General features: G+C 38.1%; 1 protein-coding gene across 1 annotated transcript; it reads right to left on the bottom strand.

The window, feature by feature from the left end:
- Positions 1-1,389: 1,389 nt before the first annotated feature.
- Positions 1,390-8,862, bottom strand: LOC128506322 (CMRF35-like molecule 7). The gene is made up of 7 exons (XM_053476735.1): positions 8,823-8,862; positions 7,814-8,134; positions 6,405-6,530; positions 6,280-6,330; positions 4,305-4,409; positions 1,952-1,983; positions 1,390-1,867 (listed from the first exon to the last, which is right to left on the bottom strand). Exons 1-7 carry the CDS (start codon positions 8,860-8,862, stop codon positions 1,715-1,717), a joined length of 828 nt encoding a protein of 275 aa, XP_053332710.1. The 3' UTR covers positions 1,390-1,714.
- Positions 8,863-12,322: the final 3,460 nt, after the last annotated feature.

Here is a 12,322-nt window from a genome sequence, read left to right as displayed (position 1 = left end):
AGCGAAACACCAAACACTACTTACAAACCCTTAAAACAAACACTTTACGAGACCAAATCAGCCTCGTACACACTGAAACACAAGGAGCATACATATTATCAAGAACTAGAGCTTTCTTCTTACAGAGCAAAAAAAAAAAAAAAAACTTAAAATACAAATTAAATAAAACAAAACAAAATGCCCACATAATGACAGTAAACTTAAACAAACATTGCTCGACCCAGGTTCCCAAAATAACTAGCTATTTATAAAGAAACTAATGAGCTGCCTCGGTTTAGGTGAGCACCTAACCGAGGTGCCTTCTGGAAAACTGAGTCTGCCAACAAAACTACAAACACACAAACAAACATAATCCACAGTGACCTCTAGTGGTGGTCCCCTACATACATTTACTTTGCTTTAACTTGATGCAAATAAGTAACGCCTATATTTAATTTAAATTCTAAATCTGTACTGTAATTTTAGTACTGTGATTGTAAATTCATTTAATGTTTCACTTGTATTTCATAAGGTTTTTCCAGCGGTGGTACAGCGCAACGAGGGTCATTATTTATTATCAAAGAAAATTATAATGATCATAACAGCCTACTGCATTTCATTCTTATAATAACACAAAAACACAAGCGGGCAGTTGTGATGACACTGCATGACATCGACATCTGCTGACGCGATGTTTTAATTTTATGGTCATTTATTTCAGTTAATAAATCTACTACAAATTTAAAGAACACAAAATATAAGACGACAAAAAACCCTGCACACGTAGCTTTTTTAATTACACATGATAGAATCTAAAGGCTCACTGTGTTAACATTTATTTTGCCTAAATTAGATCCTAATAAGATTTAATTTAATTTGAATTCTGCATTTGTACTGTAATTTTAGTTCTGTGATTATTAATTTGTTTAACTCCAATGTTTCACTTGATTTTATTCGCTACTACATGCAGCTCTAGAGGAGCTGCAGCTCATTAATACTTGAAAGAATGAACTAAGGCCTGAGGTGTCTATAGTTATATAGCGCCACTCAGCGGTAAAAGCCAGAAAACGCAAAAACTTAAATGCTGCCGTCGTGCGCCACGGCGGTAAAACCAACATTCCGATTGAGTTAATACTGTAGAGCAGAAGTACATGCTGACTTGGCAACACTCACTCATCTTTTATACCACTTTATCCTGTATTTAGGGTCTCAGGGGACCTGGAACCTATCCCAGGAGATTAAGGGCACAAGATGGGGTACACACTGAACAAGGTGCCAATCCATCGCAGGGCACACATACACACACTCATTCAATTAACGTCAGTTAACCTTACCTACATATCTTTGGACTGTGGGAGGAAACATGAGTACCCAGAGGAAACCCACTAAGCTCTGGGAGAACAAGCAAACTTCATGCACACAAAGACGGAAATCGAGCCTGGCCGGGAATCGAAACCGGACCCTGGAGGTGCAAGGCAACAGTGCTAACGACTACACCACCGTGCCGCCACTTGGCAACATGTTGTAAAATTTAGACTGCAGGTTGAAGATCTTTTATTATTATTATTATTATTATTATTCTATGAAGTAATGCAAATAAAAAAAAAAGGTAAACAAATAAAATTAGTACTCCTCAGGCCAGGCAACATGTATTTTGCGGACACAGTAAACACTGCTACTTTCACTTTTGAATCCTGATTCTTTTGGATGGTCAGCAGAGGCGTCCTGAGTCTCATCAGTCGTTGCTAGAAACAGTCAAAGTCTGGTAGACTGAATCTGATTGGTTGGTAGTTGGGTTCAGACTCTGGTAGACAGATACTGATGAAGTGACATTTTCTCTTTCTTTAACAGGACGGACATTTTGGTCATTTTCATAATCTTCATTTGTCTGAAATAAAAACCATTACAATTAAAGTAGTACAATTAAAGTAAAGTGTGACAGTGATACCTGTAGTAAATCATTATCATGTACCTCTTTAGGAGATTCGGTCATTGTTTCAGAGCCTGCAGAGAGATATGAAGAGAGAAAGAGTTAAATTTGTGACATACTGTATAATGACAACGCATGACAAATAACTGTCGCATTCTTCACTATTACTATGTAATGTTTAGCTCTGGGTCAGAGGCGTATCGAATCTTTAACAATTCAGGTTAGTTTGATTAACTGAATAAAAATTTATAATGTACATGACTACCCGTCCAGCGTTTAGCACAATTTATTGTATCTTACCAGTTTGGCTTATTACGTGGCCAACGATGATAAAGCAAAATCTAGTATTTAGCAATGATGAGCAAAGTAACTTAAGTAAACTTACTGTTTAGACTTTAAAATACATACATTTTCCCACACACACAGACGCACGCACACGCGCACGCATAAACACACTCATATATCACAAACATCACAAATGTTAACTCTCACATTACAAATGTTAACACTCACACACTCACATCTTTTACTCTCTCTCTCTCTCACACACACACACACACACACACACACACACACACACACAATTGACATGACAAATATTAAGGGCCCAAACTGACATCAGCCCTATTACGTCATATTGTGTAAGATGTGCAAGTTGTGCAGTGCACAAACAGATTTTGTGTTGCGCCCTGGTGTCGATGGTGCAGGGTGCTTGGGCCCACTGATCGTTGCTCGTAACTATATTCTGAAAATTTTATTTATAAAATATAAATATAAATTATAAAAATATAAATTTAACATATTTACATCAGCCACATTATGAAAGCCCATTTTGTGCTTTATGTAAATAAGTGAAATTCGATAACGATTTAAAATTTATACAAATTGGTAGTTGATGAGGTCTGAGCACGGCAGGTCTTCAGAAAGGTCTTAAACCACGCAGAGGGTTAAAAGTAATCCTCGTCCCAGGAGCTGACTTGAGTTAGCTTAAAGTGGGAAAGGGTGAATTATTTGCATTAAAATGTTTTCTGACACTGTAAAGCACACACAGTAACACTAAAACAACAACAACCAAGAATGATTAGCGAATAGAGATGCTTTGATTATACTGCAAAAATATTACAAAATCCTATGAAACATTTACACAAATTTAAGACAATTTATTTGTTTAAATTATACTAATGTTTTATTCTAAAAGTCTATTTTTCCATATTTAAAGTTTGTTGTCTTTAAATCAATTTTTTTGAACTAACAATAAATAGATACAAACAGAGAGGCTATATATCAGTTCATTCTTTGTACAAATGAAATTGTCAGCTAGTGAACTTGATCGTCTCTCTAAAGAACAGGGAGGCGGGATCACATTAGCTGTAATGAGCCGATACAGGAGAATCTGTACCACTCCTTACTTTCATACGGATTACATAAAAACAGATTATTTGTTTTCGAGTTGAATTGGTAAATGTAAAAGAACACAATTCAAGCTTTCTATAGATATGTATTTTGTGTCTCTCTGTGGAGTATTTGCTGAGTTTCAGTTCATTTCAATGACGTGTTTCTTCCTGCAGTTCACGCAGACCAAAGCGACAGACAGCGCACCCTGTTTATTTTCTTTATTTTATTAATGCACAAAGTTTTATTTTTAACGTGTGCATACAAATAAAAGTAGACACTGTACAGATTTGATTAATATATAGATCTAGTCTGTACGATCAAAACTGAAAGTGTAATTTAAGTTCTTATTGGCGTCATCAGGGGAAGACGCCTCAAAACACATATGTGTGTGCGCGGACCTCAGAGGGTTAACCAATGTTTTTTTTTTTACTCATTATTGTACAGTAAATGTTAATAGCACTGGTTCAGATTTTTTATGTATGTTGTATAAAGTACTCTGATGTGGAAATTATCATCACATGATAATTTTCACAACATATTATGACTTTTTCATGCCTTAGAGAAATAAAATGAGATAAAAATGTAAGTCGCTCTGGATAAGAGCGTCTGCCTAAATGTAAATGTAAATGTTTCAAAACTTACATAAACCAATAAAAATGTTTGTATAGTGTTTTCATAATCTCTCAACCACTGACACTAACCTGGATATAGGATTTTATTTCTGTAGTTTCAGGTCTGGAAAAAATCGCTTTAACACTAGAAACACTGGTGATTTTAGACCCACTGAAACCACAATTCTCCACACCAAACAGTCTTGACATTGTTTTTTTTTTCCCTAGATGACACACAATGTCCCCCAATCATTTATCTAATTTGACATTAAGTGTTAGTCCTAATTGCACAGGCACTGGCCAAATCAAACAGCCATAAAGTATAAAACTTTACACACTTTTATGGTTGTGTGACTGAAACTAAACATGCATGTGTGTGTTTGCGGTACCTCGAGTCTTCTTCTTTCTCTGTAGTGTGACAGTCAATATAAGAGCAAAGAGAATCAGCACCAGAACAACAGACACAGTAATGATGAGAGTGGATGTTGGAAATCCTGCAAGAGAATTAAATTTTTACCCAAACAGGTAAATTACACCCTGTGTGTGTATGTGTGTATGTGTGTGTGCGTGTGTGTGTGTGTGTTTTTTAGACTGTTGATGTGTCTCGATGTGGTTTAATTAAACTGTTTTCAATCCAGAGATCTCAGACCAGACAGACCAGACTGAGGGAGGTGTAGGTGAACCATGTGTAGATTGAACCTGAAGAAATACCACACATGTGGAAGTACAATAATACAATAATAGGTAGGAATGTCACTGGAGCTGCAGTTTTAAATTTCAGAAGCCACTCGGGTGTTATAGTGATTCAAATTCCTCAAGCAGACTGAACACCAGGCCAGAAATCCTGAGCAACACCCACAATATAGCTGTGGGAAAATATATTCCTAATCTTTATAAAAAAAAAAGAAGACCCAGATAGGAAAGGTACGTCGTGGAGACGTCTGCTAAAGAGCATATCATCTGGTAAACATTGTGTTCGTTTTTTTATAGTCGTATTTTGATCGTCTGTAGATCGCCTGTTTGAGCTGTTAAATGATACATCGTCTTCACATCGATACACATGTTCACTCACCTAAGTCACATATGACTGAAAAATGATTACAATATATAAGATTTATTACTGTTACCGTGTTAAGGTTACACACAAATTTTCAGGCTGAGGTAAGATAATTTAGCTGACAATAGCTGCTATAGTTAGCTAAAGAACCCCACCTGTGTGTGAAAGAAACGGCTAAGATGTCTGAGCTTTTTATCTTTCTCTGTAGAATGTTTGAAGGGTGATGAAGAAGCTAACGCTAAACTGTTAACTGTAGTGCTAGCATGACGCAGGCATTTAGTTAGGTTGCTAGCGTTAGCAACCACATATCTTTCTAAATAGAAACGAAATACTGAACATAAATGTCACCTGCTGTTTAGTGATGTTTAGTCACGTTATTTTGGTTTAAGTTATTTCTTGTATTTTTAATCACACTTAAAATACCGAGGGTTATATGCGTGTTCTTAATCTGCGGTCCGGTTCTGGTTTCGGTCTGTTCTCATGAGTTGTGAAGCGAGAGGAACAAAGTATAAATATTGTTCATTTGATAAATTAAGTATCATGAATTTTAATTGAATCTATCTCTGTATTTTTTCACAGGAGTTTGTGAGTGAAAGTGTCCTGTCTGCATCTGACTTCAGGAGTTTCCTGACCCACCGTATCTAACTGTCATATTTAAAAGTCATAACGTACAGTTATAAAGTACAAAACGGTTCTGTTAGTGTTTAATTTTTTTTATGATTAATACTTATTTGTGGTGTTTTATGTTTTGTACATCTTTTCACATTGAGACTTCATTTCTAAGTTGCTGCTGTTGTAAAATAAAAATCTCCGTTTTATCCCGTTTGTCTTATGTTTCCTTCCTTCACAGAATTCTGTTGAACATGGTTTATTATAATTAACCGAGGGTATTTAATTAAAATAATGGGAGGGGTGTGTTTTAATAAAACGACGTCTATCCGACATGAATCAGACATTTGGCAGATGTATGAACATCTGATTAATATCGTCTAAAGAGTGGATCAGGGACGTTTTAATTCATTTACGTCTTAAATACGTAGGCTGAGCGTCGTTCACGGACGTCTCGGCGACATCTGCCAGATGAGCAAACGCCCTCTGCCAGACATCTGCCAGATGAAAAAGATGACGTCGCATAGACGTCTCCGCGACGTGTGTGTGCTATCTGGGGAGTGTAGCACGATGCTTAAATCATTTACTGTACATCTCCCAGATGTGGCCATTTTTCCCTGTCACTGTTTGATCTGTGTATTGTTTCTTATATAAATAAATGCAAGTAAAGACTCAAAAACACTTGATATTGTACAAACCCTGAGAGGAGGAGGTGGAGTTTGGGTGGTTAGCATCATTTAGTGGATTATCTGAAATACAAATATGAGACATGATGAATGATGTGAGAGAAATGTGATGAAGAGGACAAGCAAAAAGTTCATACCTGTTGTTGAGTGTGTGTTCTCAGCATGTACTGATGGACTCATGGAGTGTGTTGAATTGGTGTGTGTGATGTGTGTAGTGAATGTGGTGTGTGTGGTGTGTGAGACAGTACTGCTGGTGAGATTTTCTGAAAGATAAAAGAAACAGTATATATTTAAATTCCAGACTCACATGATATAGATTTAAAACAAACTTGATAAATAATTTCTGTTTTATATTGTACACGGTGCTTTAACACCTAGGGGTCTGTGGTACCATCAGAGGGACAAATGGTGTTTTTTTGCTGGTAAATGATAAAAGACCTGAAAGTTCTTAGTCCTTTTTTGATCATATATTAAGTGTAGTGAATCATGTGACTTTGTAAAGGCTCTACGTTTATTTCTGTACACTCACAATATCCACAAAACACTGTGCTTTTGTAAAATAAAGAAAATAAACAGGGTTTGCTTTCAGCCGTCTCAGTCTCCGTCACTATCTTTCTGTAACACGTCACTAAAATAAACTGAAACCCAGAGAATACTGCAGACACACAGACATGAGAAATATAACTATAAAAAGATTAAAGCGTCTAAGTTTAAATGAAGCAAGTTAAATAAAAAAAAAGAATTTATAATACATTTATAATAAACTTAAATCAAAAATTAATATTCTTAGTTCATGTATTTTGCATGAATCCAAGGAGAAGATCCGTCTTCTCTCTCTGTATTTGCTTTGTTCTGTCTCACTTTATTATCTAATAATGACCTGAGACAGGACACGCCCACAATGTACTCACAGAGTAACAGTCTGGGTAATCTACTCACAGGGCCACAACACACACACACACACACACACACACACAGACCCAGTGAGTTTCCTGCGTGTGTGTAAGATGGCACGTGCTGTACAGAATGTTTTGGAAAGTGGGAGGAGTTTATCTTTTCCTCAGAACAACACTGACAGAGAACAGGTGTGTTTTAAAGAGTGATTTGCTCCAGATGAGGTGGAGAATCAAGTAAACTGTTACCATGAGAAAGTTATTAAGTCTCTTATAATCTTCATTCTGATCATATTAAACTATTATTTTATTTTTCCTAATTTTTTCACCAGCTTTTACTGGTTTATGTGAAATATTCTCTTTTAATGTCACTTATATATTTAGGGTTAGCATGTAGATAACACTGCTAATCCTGCTAACATACTGCCTTATGTAGCTTAGCACAAACACTTTAGCTCCCTGTGGCTAAGCTAATGCCTTATGTAGCTAACAGATGTTGGTGATTATCAGCTGTGTAGATTTTTAGATGTAAATGTAAATCGTAATGTAAACAGTATAAGTCATTGTATGACATTACAAAAGCTCAATTACAATATGTTCATGATTAATAAATTAGTGTAAGATTATTTTACTCTCCTCTGTGTAACACTCACCTGGTTTAACCAGCAGTAGAATCTCTGTGTAAATATCACGCCCTATCTGATCTATCCCACACCAGTAAGTTCCTTCATCCTCTGGTCTCAGATCAGTGATGGTGACGGTGAAGACTTTGGCTGTTGTGTCGTCATACAGAGAGAATCTGGAGTCTTTAGCAGGAGATCCAGACTGAACAGGAACGTCTCTATACCCAACATAGGGACATTTACCTCTGCAGAGAAACTTGTTGTTCTTTTCATATCCAGTTGTGTAGTTACATTTAATCTGAACAGATCGTCCTCTGTATCCAGTTACTGTAGTTACAGCATCAGTACCAGCTGGAGAATAATATACAGTGGAATGAAATATGATCCAGGACCATGGTGTAACATATAAGACCAAAATGAAGCTCAGTATCCAGGAATATTAAAGTGTAAACATTGTGAGACGTGTAAGAGAAGAGACAGGTACAACAGATACACATACAGTAGGAGAAACCAATACAGGGATTTTAAATAACAAACACTCAGAGACTAATAATCTAAATCCTACACGTCCTACAACAGGACTATCTGCTCTCGGCTAGACTCGATAGAAAACACTAAACTCACATTCTGTGTTGAACAACAGGAAGAAGAGAGATGAGACTGCAGGCCGACTGCACTGATAAAGCATTAGTCCTGATCTTTAAACACATAACCTGTAGTTAAGGACTGTTGTTCAGCTCGTATACAGATACACCAACTCTTCAAAGTCAATTTTACACTGAAAATAAGTAGAGATAATGTTCCCATGTGTAGGTGACTTGAACATGTAGGTTTCCTCATGCAGTAAGTGAAGTGGAAGCTCCTCTGTGTGCTTCTGAAGATAACCAGGAGCTCTCAGCACCCCTGAGAACTTCACTACTTTAAACACTGGAACCTCTCTATAAAAGTTCTGTGCTAAATGTCCATCAGTGCAAAGCTTTAATGTGACACTGATACTGAACACTGAGACTGATGAGGATTTGGAAGTGTTTGTACTTACCTAGAATCAGGCAGAAGGTGAAGATGAGGACCATCTCCATTCTACATCCAGACTCACAAATTCCTCAGATAATAATAATTAAAAATGTTCTGTTAGTTATCGTACACATGCTGTCTCTGTCACTGTGACTCTACAGTGTGTGTGTGTATGTGTGTGTGTGTGTGTGATATTAGTAGAAAGTAGCGTGACGTCCACTTCCACTTTTGAGTCAGCAACAGAAAACCACTCAGGAAATTCAGAGCAGAGGGGTGTGTATGAAGCGAGTCTTTACTAACTTGTGTCTCTGTAAGACGGCTGTGAGTGTGAGTGTGATGTGGAGACGTGTTTTATAAATCCTGGACTGATTCAGTTGAGAGCAGTGACACTATGGGGTAGATTATAGAAACATTTCCACTACACTCCGACCCAGACATTACTGAGGTTATATTTTATTAATAATAATATAAAGTTTCATAAGTATAATAGATATGTAATGTTGATGTCACTCTAACATCATTAATGTATTTGTATTGATGTATATGATTAGTGTTACTGAAAGTTATGTATTGTGTAATGTGTCTCAGTCCATCATCACACTGTAGGGATTCCTTCTTAAAGTTAAGTTATTATGTACTGTATTTTATATAATATAGTTAATTCTTCATATCATTAGATTCCAGATATTAAAATAGTCTATAGACAATTGATCATGAAGACTCCAGTCAATGAGGAATCTACTGATACTGTTGACTGATATTTGGACAACAGCTTCTGTGTCTTTTCTATAATAGTATGTATTTTATAACCCTGATGTCTAGACAGAGGTGTCAAGTAATAAAGTACAAATACTTCGTTACCTTACTTACGTAAAAATTTTGGGTATCTATACTTTACTGGAGGTATTATTTTTCAGCTGACTTTTTACTTCTACTCCTTACATTTTCACGCAATTATTTGTACTTTCTACTCCTTACATTTTAAAAATAGCCTTGTTACTCCTATTTTATTTCAGCTTGTCATTCAAAAAACATAAACAAACAAAAAAAAAACATCTGGATGGAGCGAATTTGATTGTGGTTGGATGAGAAGTATAAACATACCATTCCGACACCCTATTGGTTGGTACGTGATCCTTTGCACCTGCACATGACGTCACGTCACACACTCCAGCAAGGACGTTTGAATAAAATAGCATTTTCAATTGATAAGGTTGTGATAAGTAGACGAAGATGTCCGTGATAGAGACTCAAGGTTCGAGCAAAATGTCACAACCAAGCACCAGCGAGGAAGGTAACAGGAATGATATATATATAACAATTTGTATGTTCATATTTTACTAAAATTATCCAAACGTCCCATCACTAATGTCCACACACGATGACAAATCGAATTGAAATTCACTTAATGGTCCACAGCTTTATTAGACACGGGTCTGTTTTTTTTCTTTATGTCCTCTTTTATGCACTCTTTTATTTTATTTATTTTAGTTACATATTGAATGTTTTAATGTTTAGAGTTCTCATTGAAAACATTGTACTATAATTTTATATTTTTTTTAAACATACACATACTTAATTAGTGAATACAAATAGTTAATTTTTACTACTGTGTCTTGTGTTTCTGACTCACTGCATCTCTTGACTTTAGCCAAACCTAGAATCGTCTCGGGTTACTTTGCTGTAAACCTGTTCCCTGAAAAGGCGGGAATGAGATGCTGCGTGAAAACGCTATGGGAAACATCTTGTCATGTTGCTGGTTGTGAAGCAGGTGTGTATCAATACGCCAAATTTTGGTTTATATAACCTCGGTCGGGTGACATCATCTGATGAGACGCACCTGCAGGTTATAAATAGGAGTGAACTGGAAACATTCCTCAGGTTAATTTGTCTGAACGGACGTCCGGTCACGTAGGCAGTGCGGAATTGGGACGCCGCATTTCAGGGAACAGGGTTACAGCAATGTAACCCGAGACATTCCCTTTCAAAGGCTATACTCGATGCTGCGTAAAAACGCTATGGGAACGAGAATACCAACGCCGCCGCACTGCAAGTCTCTGGACCCCAAGGTTGTGAAGCGTGTGCGCACAAGGCCGAGAAGGTCTCAGAACTATATCTGGGAAGCTGACTCGAGGACCTGTGAGCACGGAGTGGCATGAACATCCAGATTATAAAATCTAACACACAATCTGTCACACACTTGCTGCAGGGGAATACCTTCTGCTAGTGCAGTAGATGAGGCGAACCCCCTGGTTAAATGAGCCCTGGTTCCTAGAGGCGAAGTGAGCCCACGCCCCTTATAGGAGAGGGCAATAGCATCTTTCACCCAGTGTAGTGCAGTGTAGCTCAAAACATGTAAAAGGTGCTCTGACTTATGCAACTGGCTGATGCGGTGGACGTAAATCTGAAGAGCACGTACTGGAGCAAGTCTCTCCTGCTCCGAAGCTGTAAAAGGCAAAAGACAGAAGGCTTCAAAAACAATAGGGTGCATGTTGAGAATGGAACTTTCGGAAGATAGTTCAGTGAGGATGCAAAATGGCCCTGACTAGCCCAGGGGCAAAGTCTAGGCAGGATGGGGAGACTGACAGATCTCCAATCCTCTCAGAGAGGTAACAGCCCTTAGAAAAAACATCTTAAAGGTCAAAAACCTGTGGCGCTGACTCTAGTGGTTTAAAGGGTGTCAATTAGCTCTTTGAGCACAATAGATAAAACCCACAAAAGGGACCGTGTCACAGTAACCACACAGTAACCACTGCTGACACGGTCACTGAATATTCACTGAAATAGCAGTTACGTACGTCCTGAGGGTACTAGGGCACAAGCCAGAGGACAACTTTTCCTGCAGAGACTCCAGCACTGGAAAATTTCGGCAGTGGACTTGGTCTACCTGCTTCGTCATGCACCAACTTTCAAATACATTCCATTTGAGGGCATAAGCTCTTCTAGGGGAGGGAGCCCTAGCACTTGACTCAAGACCAGCTTGACTTAGTTGGTCCTGTTCAGGGACTGAACGTGAAGGTTCCAAAACTCGGGCCGGGGATGAAATATCGTCCCTGTGCCTGAGACAGAAGATCCCACCTCATTAAATTCACCCATGGTGAGCCGTTAAAGAGGGACATTAGATCCGAGAACCACACTCTGGTCGGCCAACAGGGCGCTATCAAAAAGAGGCGCAAACACTGTTGATGGACCCTCGCCAAGACTCCCGGGAGCAGAGCTATCAGGAAAAGCACATAAAGGCGTAACCAGGGCCATGTACGGGCCACAGCGTCCAGACCCGGGTTAGCTGGAAGAGTCAGAGAGTAGTAAAGGGGACATTTGCTGATCTTGCGAGGCAAAGAGGTCCACCTCTTCTACCTGAAATCTCTCCCAGATTGACTGACTATTTTGGGGTGGGGTTTCCATTCCCCATGTGTCAGAGATTGACTGGACAGAACAACTGCTCCCACATTCATATGCCCTGGAATGTAAATCGCCCTAAGAGACAGGAACATGGTGCGCTAGCTATTTAGCGGCGCGAGCACA

This window comes from Clarias gariepinus, chromosome 18, assembly GCF_024256425.1.
Source record: "Clarias gariepinus isolate MV-2021 ecotype Netherlands chromosome 18, CGAR_prim_01v2, whole genome shotgun sequence".
In the NCBI taxonomy this organism is placed as follows: Eukaryota; Metazoa; Chordata; class Actinopteri; order Siluriformes; family Clariidae; genus Clarias; species Clarias gariepinus.
Note: the sequence above shows the minus strand (reverse complement) of the source record. Positions and strands in the feature narration are given on the sequence as shown.